This window comes from Delphinus delphis, chromosome 8, assembly GCF_949987515.2.
Source record: "Delphinus delphis chromosome 8, mDelDel1.2, whole genome shotgun sequence".
Taxonomy (NCBI): Eukaryota; Metazoa; Chordata; class Mammalia; order Artiodactyla; family Delphinidae; genus Delphinus; species Delphinus delphis.
In genome coordinates, this window is record NC_082690.1 from 9,280,597 (window position 1) to 9,303,157 (window position 22,561).

General features: G+C 50.0%; 1 protein-coding gene across 6 annotated transcripts in view; it reads left to right on the forward strand.

Annotated features, from left to right (window-relative positions):
• KIRREL3 (kirre like nephrin family adhesion molecule 3) overlaps positions 1–22,561 on the forward strand; it is a 543,060-nt gene that overhangs the window by 450,749 nt on the left and 69,750 nt on the right. For all 6 annotated transcript variants that reach the window (XM_060017684.1, XM_060017683.1, XM_060017686.1 and 3 more), the window contains exon 5: positions 4,736–4,885. In XM_060017684.1, the coding sequence (XP_059873667.1) occupies positions 4,736–4,885 (150 nt within the window). The remainder of the gene's footprint in view (positions 1–4,735; positions 4,886–22,561) is intronic.

The following is a 22,561-nucleotide window of genomic DNA, read 5'->3' on the forward strand; positions in this document are numbered from 1 at the left end:
GGGAACCCCATCTTCAGAGGCATTTGGGGATTAAATCTCAGCTTTCATTGCAGATCCCACGGGCAGAGGCAGGCAAGGCAGGCCCTGGGTCCAGGATGCATGGGACTTTGCGGGCCCCTCTGACTCCTGGGGATGAATTATGAGTAAACCCTCAATTCGGGCGGTCAGTCCTAAACTTAACACAGTGTTGCCCTGGAGGGTCCATTCCAAAGTCAAACATGATTCACATAAAGTCAGTTTTCCAGAAGTAAAGTGTTCCTTTTCCTTGGTCCAACATGTGTTCCCCACTTAAGTCACAAGTTAAGTGTTGTTCTTCCCTCCTTCCAACCATTAAAGGGAGCCAAGTAGATTGAAAACGCGAAGAAACCTGGTTGGGTTTAGGGGTCATCATGTGATGGGGAGAAAAGAAAACCAGTGTTTAAAATAAATTCCAAGCCTCGTTCAGCCCACCACCCAGGCTGGTATTCAGCAAAGATGCGCTGGTGGGCTCCCATGGTTGTTGATGGCTGACGTCTGTGCTGCCTGGTTGGTGCCCACGCCCCATCACCTGTTAACTATTGTAAATGTCAACGCTTAAGCCCACACAGACGTTTTTCCAATCCATCCTCTCCTCTGGGAGAAAAAAGAATGAAATCATCCTCCTGGTCACTCACCCATCAGCCATTATTATTCTCCCCTGAGGAGGGTAGGCATGTGGTTGTTTGCTAGCTTAGCATAAACTGTAAAATGCAGAACGAGGAATGTGGGTATCCCTGCGGTTGGGGAGTGTCTGGGGGTGGAGAAGGAGAGAAGAATATGTGTTCAACTGAAAAGTAGCTTGGCCTCTCTCATGGTGTTCAGCTGCAGGAAAATAAAAATCGAAGTGCACTCAGGAACATGATGGTTGGGAAGTTAATATTTTAAAATGTGAGTTATGTCTTGCCAAAAATGTGTATTGAAACATTATAGCAATGGTCAATAGTATCACAGGGTTTGAGTGCTGCAGCCCAGCTGAGCATGGATAAAATACACAATCTCATCTCCAAAATATACTGTGCTGCCCTAAAATTTAAGTATTGTGGGAACCAGCCAATTCCAGGGACTCTGAACCCCCTTACCGCAGAGGAACTGGGGGAATAATACTATCTTCCCAAACCGAGTCCTTCACGCTCCACGAGGCTCTGAGCTGGCCCAGCACTGCTGCTGGTTAAGGAAGCTCTCTGGGTTCCCGGTCAGTGGTTTTCAGCTTCCATCAGGGACTGGGGGCTTGTTGGGTCGGTGAAGAGGAAGCCCCAGGTCACCATGGATGGTTCATAGAAGGGTCATCGCTGCATGGATAACTGACCCTCTGGCATCCACTTCCATGAATGTCTTTCTGGGATCCAGCATTGGGTCCTTCTAAGTGCTGGAAGGCAATGGGATCTGATGAACTGGGATCCTTTTCCTCTCCAACTTGACTCCATTGATAGAAAGAAGGTCAGCCCTCTCCTTGCAGAGCCAATAAACTCAAACTCTTGGTAACGTGTTTTCTCTGTATTTGATCACTTGTCCCAAAATAGCATCATGACAATAATGACAAACGTATGCTCAATAAACACTGTTTGCTTGCCTGATAAGAAAGTGGGTGTAATAGATCTCAGTTCAGTTCAGGAAGTATTTGCCGAGCACCTAACACCGTGGGGGAACTGGGGCCCGTGTTACGGGGTTTCAGCCTGCTTCAGCTCTGCCAGCTTCTATTTTAAATATGTGGCCCCATCCAGTCTACCAGAAACGATGCCTTAACTGAAGGCCTCACTACCTTTCTGGTCACCAAAGCTGGAAAAAACAGTCGAAGGAAGTGATTTACAAATACACTCCCTCATACTGATGGAACATTTTTCTTCTAAGAAGCTCAAATATTTCTCAGACATTATCTCATAAATCTACAATCATCCACGGGTAGAAAAAGAAGGCTTTTCCCCTTTATTTGGCAGGTAAATAAAATCACAGCTGAGAAAGAAATTGATTCAAACAAATACCCAATCCCAATGCATGGGACCCTGGCTCCTAACCCCAAAAGCCCTTATACCCTCCTCAAAACAGGGACCTCTCTGGCTACCCTACGTCATTGTTATGTTCATTTAAACTAGCATTTATAGACTACTTACTGAATGCCAGGTACTTTACATAGATTATCCTATCTGATCTTCACCATAACTCTGTGAGATACTAGCATTGTCTCCACTTTACTGACAAGGAAATGGAAAGGCAAAGGAGTTAAAGTAACTTACCCAAGACAACAGAGCTAGGCAGCGATAGAGGTGACGTTGGAACCCAGGCAATTTGTCTGTAGAACCCAGACTTCCAATAACTTTGCCTCCCCTGGGAGTAGCGAGAGAGTATTGATGCTGTGGAAGGAGCTAGAACTTCCTCAGAATCTGTGCTTCTGGGCCTGTGCTTTGCGAAGATACTGCCAGTCTTTGGGATAGCATCACGGCTCGCTGCCTAATTATGCAAATACAAACAAACCCATCACTGATGTTTTCAGCAGCTTATGAGAGCGGAAGCCTGCTGTTGACGGCTTGCAAGTCAACAAAAACACAAGCTCCGGCCAAGATGCCTGCAGCAGACCAGGGGCTAATCACAGGACAGTGGGATCCAGAGGCTGGGCTGGAGCGCCTGGGGCAGTGAGCCAGCTACGTTGAGCACAGCCGCAGCAGGGTGAGAGCTGGACTAGGACCCACTTCCAGCCCCTCACCCGGCCCCAGGGAGAGCCAACTTAACTTACCCGGGCTCCTTCCCAAAGCCCAGCAGAGGGCAGGCAGGGCAGGCAGGGGGGTGGCCAGGCTCTTGCGGGTACAGCTGACAGCCTTGTAGCATCTCCAGCCAGGCCTGAACAGCTGTGGAGGGCAAGACCACTTGATGGCATGACGGGGACAATGCTAGTCGCGAAAACGTGAGCCTGAAAGGCTCAACCGCACAGGAGGCACCCCAAAAGCATACTGGGGAGTCTGGTGGAGGATCACAGCTACCTCCACTGACCAGAAATGGGTGCTGCTTAACAGCCCACCCCCAGGGAGCCCTGCCCCACCTCTGGAAGACCCTTAGGTTATGGGGGGTAAAAGGGGCCTAAGAGCACCAACACTTCATCCAGGGTAGAAATCTCCTCTGCAGTATTCCTGACAGGCAATCATCCCATGTATGCTTGAATACAGCCAGTGATGGGGACCTCACTACCACCTCTGGCAGCCCAGATCTTTGTTGGACACCAGTAAATTGTTAACAATATTCTAAAGTATTTCCCCACGTTCATTCTGACCCTTGGTCCTAATGCCGTCCTTGGGAGCTACATGAACACATCTAACCCCCACTAAGAGACTTGGAAATATTTGAAGAGAGCTATGGCACGTCTCTCTGTCTCTGCTTCTGTCTCGTAAGCACTAGTCTTCTCTTTAAAAGGCCAAATGTGGGCTTCCCTGGTGGTGCAGTGGTTGAGAGTCCGCCTGCCAATGCAGGGGACACGGGTTCGTGCCCCGGTCCAGGAGGATCCCACATGCCGCGGAGCGGCTGGGCCCGTGAGCCATGGCCGCTGAGCCTGCGAGTCCGGAGCCTGTGCTCCGCAACGGGAGGGGCCACAACAGAGAGAGGCCCGCGTACCGCAAAAAAAAAAAAAAAAAAAAAAAAAAAAAGGCCGAATGTGCCCAATTCCCTCCTCCTATGGCACGTTTCTGAGAACTCACTCTGCCCTAGCGAAAGCCCTTCAGAAAGAGGAGCAGTTTGGGGCTGCTGGAGGCTGGATGGGCCTCTGAGGGGAAGAAGGACCCTGTAAGGCACTGGTGGGGGGAAAGCAGAGCTCTGGGAAGAGGACTGATGGAAAACAGGTCCTGCTGGGAGAAACTAAGGAGGTCGAGGGTCCAAGACCCGGGAGAGAAAGGCTCTGCCCGTCCCGGCAGCCACGACTCACGTTGACATTTACATTCAACCCGCAGAGCGTCAGGAAAGCCGCTTAAGGATTTATCATTCTCAAGCTTTTATTTATCTGTTATTCATTGCCCATGGTGTAAGAGGCCCCAAACTTTTAAGTATCCCGAGTGCCTCCTAAGTGTTTAATCATACCCTGGGGTTCAGGGGGTCGTAGTAGGAATGACCAGAAAAGAGCCACTTACAGTTCCAAATGACCAGAGGTTCCTGGGAACTGGTGGGTGGGCCTCGGTTTCTACTTCCTGTCCATCCTGAAACTAAAGTTTTCCCCAAAATGACTCCTGATCCTTTCCAAGTTTTTTTTTCCTTCTTCTCTCTCCTGACTCTGTCTTCTCGGTTTCTACATCTCAGCCTGGGTCTCTGTCTCTCTATGTGTCTCCTTATTAGGATGCATGTCTGCTTTGCAAACCACAATACCCAGCCCCCTGCTTTCCAGGGTGACAGCCCGCTGTGTCTGTCCACATTTAGCACCCCTATCTCTACTGTCTCCTTCCCACTCAATAATAGCTTCCCCAGCATTCCTAAACTTAAAACCTACAGTACCCTTGTACACACACACACACACACACACACACACACACACACACACGCTGCCCCAGCCCCCTGGGGAAACTCTCTTTTGTGCTCCTTATACGGAGGTCAGGGCCCTGTGCAGTGACCTCCTGCTCTGCCAGCCCCTAGGACCAGCCCCGGCTCGGGTGTCTCCCCCGTCCCCCGCTGTGCTTGTCTGTCATGCCTGGCTCTCCACCCCCGCCCCAGCCCTCCTGATATGCTGATATGCCTGCCGTCTCCACAGGTTACCCACAGTACCTGGTGGTAGGGAACCACCTGTCAGGGGAACATCACTTGAAGATCCTGCGGGCAGAGCTGCAAGACGATGCTGTGTACGAATGCCAGGCCATCCAGGCCGCCATCCGGTCCCGCCCCGCACGCCTCACCGTCCTAGGTAAGAACCGTCCGTACGCTGGGCTGAGGATGCTATGGGAAGCACCCTGGGCTCAGCTCCAGAAGCCAGGGGCCAGGCTGGAGGGGCCTCCCCACTGGACAAAGCCCCCCGGCATCGTCCCACAGGGCTCTGACCACTGCTGCCCCACTGTGTCAGTCCCTCCCCACCCAAAGGGGGAAAATGAAAGTTCCTGCCCTGGACACCAGAAGGCCAGCACCAGCTGACCTCTGACTTTGCCCAACCCCAGCGTGTTTGACTGCCACTTAGGGAGTTAAAAAGGGCTCCTGGGTGCTTATTTATTGAATCAGGAAGCACGTTCTGCACACGTGATCCATGTGAGGTCCTGTGCTTGGTGACGGAGACCCAGAGAAGAAGGGGACACATCCTCGAGTGCCTTCTTTCTGAATTGCCCTCCCCTGGTGCTGACAAAGCCCCATCTAAAACCCTCCCCTGTCAGACTCAGCATGGAGCTCAGTTCTCTCCATGATTTCAGCGTCCATAGGGACCACCCCGACCCTGCTCCTCCCCATCTTTGCTGCTCCCTGGGAATGCCGGCTCTCCGGTGGAGGCCCGGGCTGCCTACGTCATCCCCAGGAAAAGCCATTTCAGGTTCTTATGCTAAATCACAGCTTTACCCCTTGGTCGTTCTCCATCTTGGCTTCCCAGGAGCCCAGCACCCCTGGGACATCCTCCTGAAGAGGTCCCCGCTCCTGACTCGGGCACACCTGCCTGAGACCAGGGGACGGGCTCATCTACCTCTCCAGCTGCGTCATCCCAGTTTAGAGTTCAGCCCCTGTCAACTGCCTCCTCCGGCCAGATGTTAGCCAGGAGGCAGGCCCTCTGGGAACCACGCCGGCACATAAGTTATAATAGCTCATGTTTGCATAACGCTGCACAGCAGACCTCTCAGCACCTCCACTTATGTTACCGCGCCTGTTCCGCCGCCGGCCTGCGGGACGGGGACTGTGGCCCCTGGGGGAGGGTCTGAGGCCCAGAGAAGCAAAGGACACGCATGGGGGACGGCACACAGGCAGCCAGAAGAGGGAAGTCCCTCCCACCCCCGCCTCCTGCAGCTGTTGTGAAGTTTGACAACAGGGTCGGCAGCTGGGGTGCTGCCTCCTTGCCGCCGGCTGCTCAGAGATGAAATATTTACGAGGGTGTCAGGTTATCTTCAGATCTACACGGCCAGCGCACGGGGCAGACTGTCTCAAGCACAGCAGCAGACTGACCCTGGAGGACCACTTACCCAGCTCAGAGCTTGGCTTCTTGAGACGGGAAGGAGGAACCGGGGGCCAACCTCAGAAGCCCCCTCCCACCTCTCAGTTTCCCCCCACCTGCGATGGAAGGAATGAGAAAAATAAACCTGCTCTGGAGGGTCAGCAAGTTGGGATTGATCAGGAAGTGGGCCTCCTGTGTTAGAAGGAGAGGCTGCCACCTTCATCTCTCCTGAGATGTGGCTAAAATGGGACCCGGTCTGTAATCGCTGTGGGGATTGAGGGAGGAGAGAGGAGGATTTAGTGCCTAATATATTTTCTGATCTTTAAGGATTGCAAAAGGCCATATAGATTTGCTAAGTGGAATTGTAGAATCTTCACCCCTTCCCTTGTACCCCTTCTAGAGGGTCCCAGAGATGCTAAAATGAGAGGAACCTGAGCAGTGCCCACTCCTGACTTCACGCAGGACGGAAAACAGATGGAGACTTCTCTGGTTCTTAAGTTCACATCCTGATATCAGAGCTTCAACCTGGTCATACCCAGCCTGTCACAGCCTCCTTTCCTCTCTACTATCTCAGGTGACAAAGTCCACATTATCCCAAATGTTTTACAGATAAGGAAGTTGAGGCTCAGAGAGGCAAAGGCTCTCATGGGAGGTCACACAGCTTTATTAGCCCTCAAAATAGACCCCAGATTTTCCAACTCCAAACCACTTATGTTACCTCGCCTCTTCCGATGCCAGCCTGTGGGATGGGGATTGTGGCCCCAAATGAGGGTCTGAGGCTCCGAGAAGCAAAGGGTGCTCTCTGCCCGGTCTCCACATCCCTAAATGCCCTGAGGATTGCCTTTGTCTGGCTGGTTAAGAGCCAGGCTTCTGAGAGCAAGGCCTCTGGTTCTGATCCGAACAGACTTAATTTTGTCTTGGGTCATATCTAAAAGGCATTCACTCCCCAGTCTCCCTCTCCAGAGGCCTGACCTGGCACTGGCTTCTGGCGGTTTGGGGTGGGAAATGTTTCACAAGTCTGGAGATCAGTTGAAGAGGGGGGAGGCAGAGTTTCCAGGAGACCCTAGCAGGATGGCCTGGGTAGAATTCCTGAGGCCAGAAAGGGAGACTGAGCTGGCATTTGTCCATCAGCCTTCCGTAAGGTCACCACAAAAACCACTCCTCAAGCTTCCCCAGGCTCTGCTACATTCCCCCCTGACTCCTCAAGGCTACCCTAAGTCCCTACCCCCGAGTGGTCCTGTGGGTCCCAGCCCTGGCCTGGCCCTGCAGGACTCCAGCTGAGTTTCTCCATGGTATACAGCCCCACCTACTGCCCTGGAGGGAAGCCCTACAGGCAGAAGCTGTCCCAGGCTTCTGGAAAGGGAGCCTGGTCTATTCATGGTGGTGGATAGACAGGGCTTCTCCTGTCCCAGCAGAGAGAGGGCTGTTTCTACCCTGGGCAGCCAGCTTCCCAGCCAAGATCCCATCTGCTTGGCCCTGACATCTCAGCCTGGAAAACTGTCCCAGCCATTTCCCCAAGGGGGCCGCTGCTTTCCCTATGTTCCAGGAACATAGGGAAATTGTTGCGAGCAGGAAACTAACACACATGCCACTAAGTGGCATGCACTTTCAAGTTACACACCCATGCACACTGCTGCTTCTCCCACCTGCTGGAACCCCTGAGTGGAAAAATACCACAACGGTTCCAGGGCCAGAATCGGATGGTCTTCCAGCAAAATTGCAAAGCAAACACTTTGGCTGGAACAGAGGGAGACCCGCAGGGGTCTTCCATCAAAGCACCAAGTGAGAAGGGCAAATACGAGAGATTATATAGCCAACAGATGTGCACTGTTAAAATATGCAACTGCCGGCAGCCTGCTTAGAGAAGTCAGAGGGCCAGCTCAGAGTCTGCCATGCTCCGGGGAGGGCATGGGGACCCGGGCCCGGCAGCCAAGTCTAGAGTCACAGACACATTAATTAGCCTTGTGTTCCCAGCTCTTAGATGCAATCAGGCAAGGAGCAACTGTGAGCTGAGCATTTGCTACCTCAGGGAGACAGAGGGAAGGAGCCAGGGGACATAGAAAAGGAGGAAGGGACAGATGCTGTGAAGTTGAGCGAGGCAAGGACTGGGTGCCCTTCCACCCCACAGAGCACCTCTGGAGTCATGGTGTCAGGGGCAGAGCCACAGGCTTGGAGGCAGCAGTCATGGTCCTGCCATTAACCAGCTGTGTGACCTTGTTACTCAGCCTCTCTGGTCCCAGTGTCCTCATCTGTAAAATAAAGATGGTGATAACTAAGAGGACCTATGACTATGAAGAACCAACCAGCTCCCAGAACGCAACGACTTCTGCAATAAGGAGCCCAACTTGCTCTACCAGCTATTTTCGGAAAATCCCCCACTGGAACCCGAATTCACGTGGTGCCTGAGTCATAGACAGTAACTGATGAGGGTATTTTAGGCAACATCCCACTTTGAGGCTACAGAAAGGACCTTTCAAAGTCCTGCCCAGCGCTGGGATTCTGGCTGTACACCTTAGCCCCAGAGCCCGCCTCCGCATCCAGCTTCCATGCACACCCAGCCAGCTCTGCCGGGACGCTGCCCGGGACCCCCAGCACGTGTGCAGAGCTGTGGTGCAAGGGGAAGAGGCGGCGCCGAGAACCAGAATACCTGCCTGCCGCTTACTCACTGTGTGACCTTGGGCAAGGTCCTCAGAGCTCCTTCTGGGCCTCTGGTTCAACTCTATAACCAGTACTTAGTACAGGGTAGATACTCAGTAACGTTGGGGATTTTTAAGGAATGAGTGAATGAACGAATGAGTGATTGAATGAATGGATGGAGTTTCTGGTTCTTCATCTATAAAGTGGGGATAATAAAAATACCAATCTCCGAGAATTGTTGCGAGCAGGAAACTAACACACATGCCACTAAGTGGCATGCACTTTCAAGTTACACACCCATGCACACTGCTGCTTCTCCCACCTGCTGGAACCCCTGAGTGGAAAAATACCACAACGGTTCCAGGGCCAGAGCTGTAAGGGTGATATTGCATGATGTGATCCTTCTAACTTCCTGAAAACCCGGAAGGCAGGGATTTGGGGGACCCAGAGCAGGAAGACACGAGCACCAAGGATTTGATCGACACATATTATGTGCCAGGCACTCGAGATTCATTAGTAAATGAGAGAGAAAAGCACCCCTGCCCCGGTGGAGCTCGTGTTCTAGCAGAGAGAGAGAGACAGTCGATAATAATAAACATTAAGCAAGTACGTTGTGTAGCTGTGTAGGATATCAGATGGTAACAAGTGCTATGAAAATGAGAAAGCAGAGCAGAGTAAGAGGGATTGGAAGTGGGGGGGGAGGATAGTGGATGTCAGGTTAATTATTAAAAAGGGGATTTTCCCAGTATTCCTATCCTATTTCCCTCTTCTTCCTGGTCTGTTCTAATATTAACTCAGCTGTCTTGTGGCTCCCATTAGAAATAAAGCTTCTTACAACTTAAGTGTCCATCGACAGATGAATGGATAAAGATGTGTCACATATATACAATGGAATATTACTCAGCCATAAAAAGAAATGAAATTGGGTTATTTGTAGCGAGGTGCATGGACCTAGAGTCTGTCATACAGAGGAAAGTAAGTCAGAAAGAGAAAAACAAATACCATATGCTAACACATATATGGAATCTAAAAAAAAAAAAATGGTTCTGAAGAACCTAGGGGCAAGACAGGAATAAAGATGCAGACGTAGAGAATGGACTTGAGGATATGGGGAGGGGGAAGGGTAAGCTGGGACGAAGTGAGAGAGTGGCATGGACATATATACACTACCAAACGTAAAATAGCTAGCTAGTGGGAAGCAGCCGCATAGCACAGGGAGATCAGCTCGGTGCTTTGTGACCACCTAGAGGGGTGGGATAGGGAGGGTGGGAGGGAGACACAAGAGGGAGGAGATAAGGGGATATATGTATACATATAGCTGATTCACTTTGTTATAAAGCAGAAACTAGCACACCATTGTAAAGCAATTATACTCCAATAAAGATGTTTAAAAAAAAAAGAAAGAAAGAAAGCTTCCTAAGTCAACATGAATTATTTAACTCTGATGGAGAGTAAGTCAGTTTAAATGAAGAAGGCATCTTTAGAAGGACGTCAAACCCCAAATACTTTGGGCAAACGAATAAGGTCCAAATGTGTCTTCACTTTGTGGGTTTTTCAAAGCCACAAGTGCTGTCTGCAACTCTTTCAGTAGGGGAGCTGCAGGGCAAGGTCTCTAAGTCCACACTGCTGGCAGCATCCCCCAATTCCCAATCCCCTAACCTTCTGGGTAGATGGGTGCAGAGAGAGACGGTACGTAACTCAGGTCCTGCAGCAAGGGAAGGCAGAGCTGAAACAGAGCCCAAGAGCACTGGCTTCTAAATTCATTCTTCCAGAAGTTGGTGGTGAGAAAGCCACCCGGTCACACTTTCAGTAGGGGATGGTCTGAGTGGCTCTTCACGGGTGAGGAAGCATCTCCACAGAACAAAGCCCAAGCTCCCTCCGTGGCACGCAGGCCCTCTGAGGCCTCCCCTCGGCTTGCTCTCCAGCCCCCGCTCCAGGATAATGACCAGCTCGCAGCTGCCTCCACTCACCACACTCCTCCCTCCACTCACATGTGCTTCTGCCTGGAGCGCACTTCCCACCTTTCTTCCGTTGGCTGACTCTTGCTCACCTAATAGGATTCATCTTAGATATCACCTCCTCCAGGAAGCCCTCCCTGAACCCCACATGGCCCAACCATCCCGCTCTGCACTCCTTAGCCGTCCATCCACCTCAATCACAAAGCTCGGCACATTACATTGAAAGTCACTGTTCACACGTCTGTCTCCCCCACTGAGTGTCTAGGAGGCAGTGAGCAGCCCTCACGCCAGCACAGCTCAGACACATACCAGGGGTTCAGTAAGTGTCCATCGAGGGACTGTAGTGATAGGGGTGGGGCTGACTAGGGGGATTACACAAAGAACCGTACCTGGCAGACAGTACGCCCTCGATACATGGGAGAGTTGTGTTGTGCTGTGCTGTGTTCACAGAAGCAACACGGCTTCATGGTTAAGAGCCCAGACTCTGATAGCCAGCTTGCCTGCACTTTAAACCTGTGGCGTGACCTTGGACCGTTATTCAGGCACTCTGTGCCTCAGTTTCCTCGTGTGTAAAATGGGGGAATCGTTGTACCTGCCCCCTTAGTGGTATGGAGAAGATTTCATAAAATAATACATGTAAGGCCTTTCTCACAACAGTGCCTGGTGTGCAGTAAGGCATGCAAGTGTTGGCTGTTGTCATTATCCCTCTCGTTGTTGTTGTTACTATTATTCCTGCAACGTTAAGAGACACCAACAAGCAACTCCTCCTTCCTGGGGGATCAGGTTCCGTTTTCTAGAGAAGTTTTCCATCCAATACAAAGGCAGAAATCCACGAATCCTGCAGGCCTCTCATAGCTCGCGTGCCTGGGAAGACAAGCAGAATTGATTTCCTTATCTCCTCATTAAGCCTGCTTTTCCTGGGGCCCAGCCTGGTCTTAGGTGCCGTGTCACATTTCTGCTGTGTGCCTGTTTCCTGCCACATTCATTACCCTGCAATCACCCGCCAACTGGGGCAGCAAACAAGCCAGAGATGGGAGAGAGTAACAGAAAAAAGCATCCTTATCTCCCAAATTTCCAGATGGGAGATGTGGCTGAGCCGCTGTGCACCTCACCCCATGCACACCTGCCCCTGCCGCCGGCTCTTTCCTCTCCCTTCCTGTTCCTCTGCCCTCTCAGGGACCCAGGCCACCCCCAAGGTCCCCTGGGCCAGAAGCGGATTCCACCCTTCCCCCTCTTTTTGGCCAGTGCCCGCCCCTCTTTGATTTCTTGGTTTAACTCTGTGCCCACCTGCTCGCGTAGCTTACGTGGTGGGCGTGGCTTGGGGTCATTGAGTTACCTGGAGCTGACAAATGGTCCCTCTCTTCCAAATTATATTATAAGCTCCCTGAGGGTGGGGTTCTGGTCTCTGAGGTCCACACTTGGGTTCAATGCCATATGGCCTCCGCGTGGCTGCCCATAGCCGTTGTTGATGGGGGATCAGGGGAGATGGAGGATATGCCTGGAGCCCCCTGGAGCCATTGAGTGGAGGTGCATTGACTTCGGAGCTGAGTCACGATGGACCCTCCCTCCTGCTGTGAGCTCACACCGTCCCCACCGCACCACCGACAGTCTCCCTGTTCCTCTAATCGACCATGTTGTGTGGAGAGGAATGGCCTCTCTGCCCACCCCCATCTCCCTGTTCTTCACGTCAGCCTCAGTAGGATGTCAGGAGAGGCCGCTGCTCCCTAGCCAGGGCCCATCCATCATGGTGGCAAGTGCGGGGTAGAAGGAGACTCACAGATGCTGGGCGACTCCCAAGGCTCCAGAGGGGATGGGGACCCATCAGGGACGGAGGCGAGCTCAGCACTTCCCCTCCTGGCCTGAATGTAAGTGGCAGGGGGTAGGCAGGGGCCTCTCCGAGAAGGAGGAGACCTGATACAAGGACGAGCATCCCCCACCTCACCCCACCCGCCATCGCCAAGGGCAGCTGGAACAGACTCAGCCAATGATGGGAGAGCTAAGTGGTCCAAGTAAGTGGCCTTGCCGAGGTGGCCCAGATGCCCGACACGACCTTGGGAAGTGCTCAGCGCTCAAAGCACCCACACGACCACCCCAGGGCCAGCCCCTCCCCTCCCTGTTCCAGCATCTCTTGCTTTCAACAGCAGCACAAGGGAAGGCAGGGAAGTTGGCAGGAGGCCCGGGTCTGCTGTATGCAAGGCTCTCAGCCCCCTGCTCCTGGCCCTCCACCACTCCATTTCTAGTTCTGCTGACCCTCCCCTCAAGTCCCCCACCATCATTAAGCGACTTAGGCTGTCCAGGGCAGCCCTGCAGTCCTGAGGGTGCCTCCACCATGTCCAGGGCACTGCCACTTCTCCAGGTCCAAGCCAGACAAGGGCTCTGGCCTGGAAGTCAGGAAACGAGCATCGTTGCCCCAGTCCTGCCACGGAGCAGCCGTGAGACCTGGGACCGCGCTGCTTAACCTCTCGGGACCCACTTTCCTCCTCCTTGGGAAAAGCAGGAGCTGGAAGGATGGCATGCAGATCCACTCCACAGTTTGTGCTTCTCCCTCATTCCGTCATGGTTTAGGGATCATTGTTCCCTGAGTTTCTTCCCCTGCTCCTATAGTGAGCGAGGGAAGAAGGACTCAGGGAACAATGATCTTTTTTTGACTGAGGTCAAAAAAGCAAATACACTGGAGCAAGGATAATATGTCCTTCCGCTGCTGTAACCAAGCATGACCCTGGGAGACGCTGAACAGGCTCCAGCGCTCAGCAAAGGGGAGCGTGGGCTCAGACCATGGAGATTTGCGAAAGTCAGGACCTTGATCCTCTGGTGTCAGCCCTTTAGCATGGAACCACCCGCTCCATGGCTATGCATGAAATTCCAGCCACTTCCCTGTAACTTTCAGAATGCAGCTGCCTTGAGGAGGCCCTCACCAGCTCTGCCATCACAGGGCTGCGTCCTCTGACCTGGGCGTGGCCTCCAACATCCCTCCCACCTGAAAAAGCACAAGCAAGAGCCCACCTGTCTCCGGGTGCCCCCCTGGGTCTTCAGTCAGGAAGTCCAGCTGGCCACTGGCCATTTACCAGGCTCCCTGTTTATGCATCCAGACACACTATGACACCGTGCATCAAGGACAAATGCACTGGTGTGCGCGTGTGCGCGCACACACACACACACACACACACACACACAAAGTTCAGAGCTTGGCAGATTCATCAGTGCCTCCACGGTGAAAAGACACAAGAACCCTCAATCAACACAATAGTAACTGTTGGAAAATAGACAAATCTCGGTGACCCTGCTGCTCCTCAGGCCCAGAAAAGAATGGAGTAGGCGAAGCATGACACCCCCAGCAGGAGGCCCACTTCTCCCCTGCTTCCCCTAATGAGGAATGAAGCAGAGGGAGGAGTCACAGCCAACTGAGAGGGGCGAACCCAGCCAGGCCCCCAGGAGCGAAGGGCCTTCTCCTGGCTCCAACCTGTGGGGCAGCATGGCTGTCACCCCCAGGACTCTGCCCGAGGCCAGCCCTGGGGAAAGCCCGAGAGGCTGGGGTGGACAGTGGGACCTTGAAAGGGTAAGAAGAGCCACCATTTCTCCTCTCCAACCTCAGCCCAGGCCCGGGACGAGGGTTTCATGGCCAATTATGGATTTAAAACTAGCAATGAATCTCCATTATAGCATGAAATGAGAAAGAAAATGCCACTAAGTGGAAGCCTTCCCCCAGCAGCCAATGGGCAAGGGAGGTTAGAGGTGAGGTCACACAACCCAAGGCAGACTCACGGGGGCGCTGTCAAGAGAACCCGCATCCCGGGCCAGCAGAGGAGCCCACAGTGACGGGATGCGATGCCGGCCAGCAGAAGCCGGGAGCCAGTCTCTCCCTGCAGGCAGTTTTCTGCAGAGGAAGGATGCCCAGAGCCACCTTGGGACTGGGAACGGCCAGAGCTTTGTTATTTTGCCGCTGTGCTGGGATGAGCCCTTTGTTGTAGGTCCAGCTAGAGAGGAGCATTTCGGGAATCTTCACCCTCTCCGTCATCCACACAGGGACCTTTTTTAAAATTCTCACCATCTCTGGCAGGCAGGCCCAAGGTCTCCTTTTCGAGATGACACCCAAGAGGCCCATTCACTTGCCCCGGGTCACACCACAACAAAGAAAAAGAACTAGAACCTGAACTTGGGTCTTTCTGGCTCAAAAACCCTTGCCCTTTCTGCTGTCATGCCCCGCCCCTTTCCCAAAACTCTGTTCACAGTTACTGCTGCCTGACTCCCCCCCTTAGGATCACAAGTCTCTGTCCAGCCCCAGGGAGCTCCAGGAGCCCTGTCTGAGCCCTCTCACTGCCCAGGCCCCCAGAGGCAGAGAGGCAGCCTGCACAACAAACCAATGGCTCCAGAAAACCTGTCCCGACCTGTCCCGGCAGCCCTGTTCTCCAGATGTGCCATGGGAGCCAGGGCCCCTGGACCCGCAGCACCCATTTTCCATCCCAGTAAGTCTCATCGTCAGGGGACTGCCCGCTGCTTCTTTTCCTGTCGCCCTGGGCCTCTAAGTTATTCTGTGCCTGTGGAGGAGGTTTGCCTAAGTGGGAGGTTCGTAGGCACCCAGAAGCCCACACAGCTGCCTCTGTCTCGCAAAAATCAATAGCTGAGCCCTACAGCCCACGAAGGCCCGCTTCCAAAAGAGTTTCACATTTTCACAAGTCCATCAAGGTGTTTGTAAATGTTTGTAGGAAGGGAGAACTTTCCATATGTAAATATGTCAGGAAAGGTGTCAGCAGCTGAGAAATCACCCAGTGCCAGGAACACCACTGCAGCCTCCTGGGTGGAAGGGAAGAAACAGGGGAGCGGGCTGGTGGTCCCACAGCCATCCTCCTGGAAGAGCTGGCCACGCTCTGGCCGCAAACACGCCCTCTACTCGCTTCCCCTCTGTCTACACACAGAGAAAGACACACGTTCAATAAGGTGATCAGGAAAACTTGTTTTGCAGATGGGTCGGCTGAGGTCAAAAAAAGAAATAAACTGGAGGCTGCACGATGCCTGGGAAGAGAAAACTAGTCCTTTCTGACTCTGCAAGACAGAGAATGGCGGGCTTTGAGCAAGGGTCACCTGGGACTGCCCTGTCCCTCCTCCAGCCCCAGCCTCAAATACCAACTTGACCTGGGCAACAGTTCTACTAAGGACCAAGAGAAGCTCCCCCAAAACCAAACCTTGATTAGAGAATATTAGAGATATAAGTGTTACCAAAAGTGGTATCTAGCTGCTCGCTGCTCGAAAGCTAATACTCAAGAGGCAAGATTGGCGGAAAGGAAAGTTTGCTTTATTCCAGAGGCCGGCAAATGGGGGAGAGGGCAGACTCTTGTCCAAAGGTCGACTCCCCCCTGTCAATCGGTGGGCAAGAGCTTCTAAAGGGGAGTTTCCAGCATTTATAGGCAGAGGGAGGGGGCTACATGTAGAAACGGCACAGTCAGCTCTGACACTCATCTTGAAATTGGTCATGCGGTCATCTGGTCAGTGTCATCTTGACTGTCTTAAGCACAATTAGTCTTCAGTTCCAGGGTCGGTTTGTTCCCATTTCTTTGAGGCCAGTTCTCAGAATTGTGGCAGCTTATGTCATGACTACAGTCTGGTCACCATGCAGTTAACTTCTTCCACCTGGTGGAGGTTTCAGTATCGACCAGACACCTCACAGAATATGTCTCAGAATATTATCTATAGCCTTTGAGGAGGAATGAAAGGTCCTTAACTTTGCTTAGTGACTAAACTATTATTATTTTGTCCTGTTTGGCTGTTTCCCTTTGCTTCCGCATTTTCTCACTTCTCTGATTAAACTTCTTCTTTGGCTAAAGTTTATCTACAGACAAAGGGCAGGCGGAGGACATGGTGGGGAAGGACCACAGGGTCCTTCTCCGTTTCAGAAGGAACCTGCCAATCAAGCCTTCTTCCCTCATTACGTTTTTCAACATACATCTGTGTACCTTCTGCACACCTGGCACTGTCCTAGGCATGGGAAATATACGTCAGTAATCAAAACAGACTAAAATCTCCTGACTCCGTGGAACTTCTATTCTAGCAAAGAGTTCATCAATCAAAAATAAATACAAGAAGAAAATGTTATAGTTTATTAAAGGTGGTAAATGCTATCAAAAAATGTAGAGCAGTGTATAAGGAGTGGGGTTTCCTGGGGAAAAGAGCAGGGTGAGCACTCAGGGTAGACTTCCCAGAGGAAGTGTCCTTTTTCACCTTCCCCTTTATTTTTTTAAGAGCTTTATTGAGGTATAATTTATATACCATTAAATCCACCCATTTTAAGTGCACAACTCAATGATTTTTAGTAGATAGAGTTATGCAACCATCACCGTAATCCAGTATTAGGTCATTTCCTAGAACAATCCCTTGTCCACCTCTGCTCCCACCTCCAGACCCAGCAACCACCGATCAGCTTTGTGTCTTCATAGGTTTGCCTTTTCTGGATATTTCATATAAATAGACTCAAAATATGCGGCCTTTGTGTCCGGCTCCTTCAGTTAGCATCATGTTTTTGGATTCATCTGTGTTGTAGCAAGTGTCCCTAGTTCACTTTTGTTTAGTATTCCATTGTATGGTTCGACACATTTTGTTTATTCCTTCATCACATGATGGACATTTGGACTGTTTCCAGTTTGAGGCTGTTACGAATCGTGCTGCTGTGAGCACTCACATGCAAGTCCAAGTGTATGTATGTGTTTTCAGTTTTCATGGGTAGATTCCTAGGAAGTGGACTAGCTAGGCTGTGTGGAAAGTTTATAATTAACTTTTTCTAAAAAGTGCCAAAGTGGCACCAACCTTGAATTCCTGGGGAAAATCCCACTGGGTCATGGTGTATAATCTTTTTTTACGTTGCTGCATTCAGTTTGCTAAGTTGAGGTTGAGGGCTTTCAAAGTTTCCAAAGTGACTGCATCATTTTACTCTGTTCCCACCAGCAGTGTATGAGAGTTCCAGTTTTTCTACATCCTCATCAACACTGGGTGTTGTTTGACTTTTCTGTTATAACCAATCTAGTGGGTCAAAGTGGTGTTCCACTATGCTTTTAATTTGCATTCGCCTAATGACTCATGTGTTAAGCATCTTTGGATCTGATACTTATCCATTTTTAATTTTCTTTGCTGTGTTTATACAAATCTTTTGCCGTCTTATTATTATTGTGTTGTAAGAGTTCTTTACACACTCTGGATACAAGTCCTTTATCAGATATATAATTTGTGAATATTTTCTCTCAGTTTGTGGCTTGCTTCTTCATCTTCTTAATGGTATCTTTTGAAGCACAGAAGCTTTTAATGTTAAGCCCAATTTAGTATTTTTTTTCTTTTATGGATTGTGCTTTTGATATTCTAAGAACTCTGACTAACCCAAGGTCACAAAAATTTACCACTATATTTTCTTTACAAGTTTTACAGTTTTAGCTCTTACATCTAGTCTATGATTCATTTTAAGTTAATTTCTAGGTAATTTGTGAGGTAAGGAACTAAATTCATCATTTTTGCATAAAGCTATCCAGTTGTTCCCCAGCATTGTTTGTTGAAAAAGACTACGCTTTCCCCCACCAAATTGCCTTTGTCAAAAATCAACTGACCGGAACTTCCCTGGTGGTGCGGTGGTTAAGAATCCGCCTGCCAATGCAGGGGACACGGGTTCGAGCCCTGGTCCAGGAAGATCCCACATGCCACAGAGCAACTAAGCCCGTGCGCCACAACTACTGAGCCTGAGCTCTAGAGCCCGCGAGCCACAACTACTGAGCCCGTGTGCCACAACTACTGAAGCCCACGTGCCTAGAGCCCATGCTCTGCAACAAGAGAAGCCACTGCAGTGAGAAGCCTGTGCACCGCAGCAAAGAGTAGCCCCCGCTCACCACAACTAGAGAAAGCCCGCACACAGCAACAAAGACCCGATGCAGCCCAAAATAAGTAAATAAATAAATAAATAAAATATTAAGAAATTTTTTTAAAAAATTAATTGACCAAAAATGTAAGGGTTTATTTCTCAAGTCTCAATTATGATACATTGATCTATATGTCTATTCTTATGTGAGTCCCACACTGTCTTAATTACTAATAGCTTTATTTTAAATTTTGAAGCCAGGAAAGGAAGGTCCTACAATTTTGTTCTTTTTCAAAATGATATTAGCTATTTTGAGTTCCTTGTATTTCCACATAAATTTTAGGATCAACTTGTCAATTTCTGCAAAACGGTTGCTGGAATTTTTATAGAAATTGTGCTAAAGCTACAGACCAATTTGAGGAAGATTGTCATCTTCACAATATTGAGTCTTCCAATCCATGAACATAGAATACGTCTCCATTTAATTAGCTCTCTAGTTTTTCCCAGCAACATTTTATGGTTTTCAGTGTATGTCTTATATTTCTTTTGGTAAATTTATTCCTAAGTATTTTATTCTTTTTGATGCTATTCTGAATGGAATTGTTTTCTTAATTTTACTTTCAGATTTTTCATTGCCAATATATAGAAACATGATTGATTTTTACATACGGATCTTGGATCCTGTAACCTTGCTGGACTCATTTTTTAGGTTTTAATAATTTTTGTGAATTTCTTAAGATTTTCTGCATGCAGTATCATTTTGTCTAAGAATAAAAATAGATTTACTTTTTCTTTTCCAATCTGATGCCTTTTTTAAATTATTGGACTGGCTAGAACTTCCAGTACAAAGTTGAACAGAAGTGGTGAGAGCAGACATCCTGGCTTTATTGCCAGTCTTAGAAGAAAGCATGAAGTCTCTCACCATAAAGTATAATGTTAGCTCTACTTTCTTCATAGATGCCGTTTATCAGGTTGAGGAAGTTTCCATCTGTTCCTACCTTGTTAAGAGCTTTTACCATGAATGGTATTGGGTTTGGTGAAATGCTTTCACTGTATCAATTGAGATGGTCATGTGGTTTTTGTTCTCTATTCTATTAATATGGATTATATTAATTGATTTTCAAATGTCGAACCAACCTTGAATTCCTGGGGAAAATCCCATTTGGTCATGGTGTATAATCTTTTTTATGTTGCTGCATTCAGTTTGCTAATTTTGGGTTGAGGGCTTTTAACTATATTCACAATGGACAATGGTCTGTAGTTATTTTGTGATGTCTTTGTCTGGCTTTAGTATCAGAGTAACAGTGGACTTGTAGAATGAGTCAAGAAGTGTTCCCTCCTCCTCTACTTTCTGGAAGATTTTGTGAAGGATTGATAATATTTATTCTATAAATATTTGATAGAATTCACCAGTGAAGTTGTCTGGGCCTGGGGTTTTCTTTGTGGGAAGATTTTTCATTGTTAATTCAATTTTTTTACTTGACATAGTTCTATTCAGATTTTCTCTGTAGAAGGTGGCTTCTGAACAGACTTGAGAGGTGAAGAATTTAGCTGTGAATCTTGGGGGAAAATCTCTACTTGAAGTGAAAAAGCAGAGTCATTGAAGGATTCTAAAAAGAAGAGTGACATGATCTGACTTACATTTTAAAAGCCCCACCCTGGCTGCTGGATTGAGACCAGACTGTAAGAGGACCAGGGAAGGAGACCTGTGAGAGACTCTTGCAGTGATACAGATGAGAGGTGAGGGGACTCGGACCAGGATGGTAGCAGTGGAAGCAGTGGACCGCAGTAGAAGAGAACAGCAGGAACCAAGGGCAATGCCAAGGATTTGGGAGTGAAGTCTTTTATCCTTATACAACTGGATGCAAATTCCTGAATGAAGATGTGCGTTTCCAGGGAGAGGTTTCACATGTTCAAAGGAGTCAGTCAATAAGCTCCCCAAAACTTAAGAATGGCTAATCTAGACCAAGATCTTCATTTTTAAGAAACTATGGCTCAGAGCAGTTGGGTTATTTCCCCAAGGCCACTCAGCAAACTAGCAGTAAAGCTAGGGCTATCCCAGCTGCCTTGCCCACCACCTCGGGAGTTTACCTAATGGTATGTGTAATCAGAACCTCTCCCCACCAGTCCAATGAGACCCATTCACTCCTGCCTAGGGGCACCTATGGGAGAGAGAAGGAGTACAGAAACGGCCCCTCCTCTGTGCCCAGCTTCTGGTGCTCGCCTGCCTCCCAGGCCAGCGTGCCCTTCCCAGTGCCCACGTCTGCCTTCACAGTCACCTGCCCTCCTTGCCCACAGCCATTGGTCCATCCAGGATCCGCAGGCTCAGAAACCGGCCCCCAGGAAGATATGAGAGAAAGCGTTTCTGCCACTCCCAGCTCCCTTCCCACACAGAATCGCAGAAAATCAGCAGCTTACCTGCCTAAGAGAATGAGAGCCCTTGGTTTTTATCTGTGCAGGAATCTTACCTGAACAGGTTCAGATGACAAGAGTGAGAGAGAAGAAGAATTAAGGGCGAGGCGGGTGAAATGTTGACGTTATTATTACTTAAGTACTGTGACGCTTTTAGTTCATGTTTTTATACCTGTGACACCCAGTGAGGGGAAATCAGCTTGGCCCGTTATCTGAGCCACACACCCACCACCTATAAATCTTATTAAAAGGGTTCCATTGGCGAGACAGAAAAATAATTAAGGCAAAGGGAGGTTCATTGTTGATGTTATTATTGTAATACAACAGTCTGTTCAGTTTCTACACCAATGAAATGCAGCTGAGGGACATCACTTTTCAAGATTACGTTTCCGAGATGCAAATCGGAGCGCAGAAAGCTGGGCTTACAGACGAGCGAGTCAAACCAGGAAACATTTCCAAGGCTGTGGCAGACTCTTAGGGGCTTTTAAGCTCACAATTTACCTTTTGACTGCATTCTATTTTCTTGTGAATCCTTTATTTCCCACTTATTTACTGACCAGAGATACAGCACCAAAAGGAAAAAAAAGGAGAGTGATTCTCCAGCCCCTGGTCCTAAAAATCAATAGCAGATGGTTCTCTGGAGGGAGGATGTTAGCACTCGCCACTGTGAACGGTGCTTAGTTGAATCGCTTTCCCTCCGAGGTGTGCCCGCCCAGAGGGGATGGATTCTTCTAATGGCCACCGGACAGAGGAGTTGCCACATCTTACCCTGCCCCAGGGAGTGGGCTGGGTGCTGTGGGCAGCATTCCCAGGACAGTGCCCTGGGCCTCGCACACATGAGGAGTCTGGAACTCTGTCCAGCAAGATGCGTCAGATGCCTCCTCTGTGTGAGGCGGCGTGGCGTAGGCCAAAGAATGAGAGATATCAGAGTGGGCAGGGACCCTAAGACTCGCTGAGCCCAGGCTCACGAGTGGCAGCTGGCAGGCCAGATCCGGCACACAGCCGCATCTGGTTGGCTCCCAAAGCATCTTTCGAGTTTCTTAAATTCATCGCCAACATTTCAGGTTCTGAAGGGTTATGTATTAAAGATACAGATCCTGGCTTCTCTTGCAAAGGCCCGGCAACATCAGGCCCATTCGCCTGCTTGGCAACATGTGGGATGGCTGCTCCCTTTGGGGCGGTGCAGCTGCCAGCCCCCGCTCACCTGGGGCGCTCCATGCATCCCATTACCTGCACTGAATCTGTCGCCCCTGATCCTGCCAATCCCAGACCTGCCTTCAGGGAGCTCACAGGGAGAATCGAAGGTTAAAGGAGAAACAGGAACGGGAAAGGAGAGGAAGCAAGGCAGGCCAGCCACACCCAGTCGTGCCAGGGGAGTCACCAAGGGCAGGGTTGAACCCGTTTTAGGTGAGGTTTCAAGTGTGAGAAGAGTTTGGACAATTCAATCAGTTTGGCCTAGAAGAGTAGAAGCCTATTCCTTCCCTGCTAACAGAGGATCTCTTGTAAAGAGCCCAGAGCTTGGAGCTGAACTCTCTTTGCCCCTCACTGCCTGGTATGGAAATGCCCCGTATAGGGTGGGGCTCAGAAACAGGACCCAGGATGGGCTGGAGCGGGGTCTGCTCC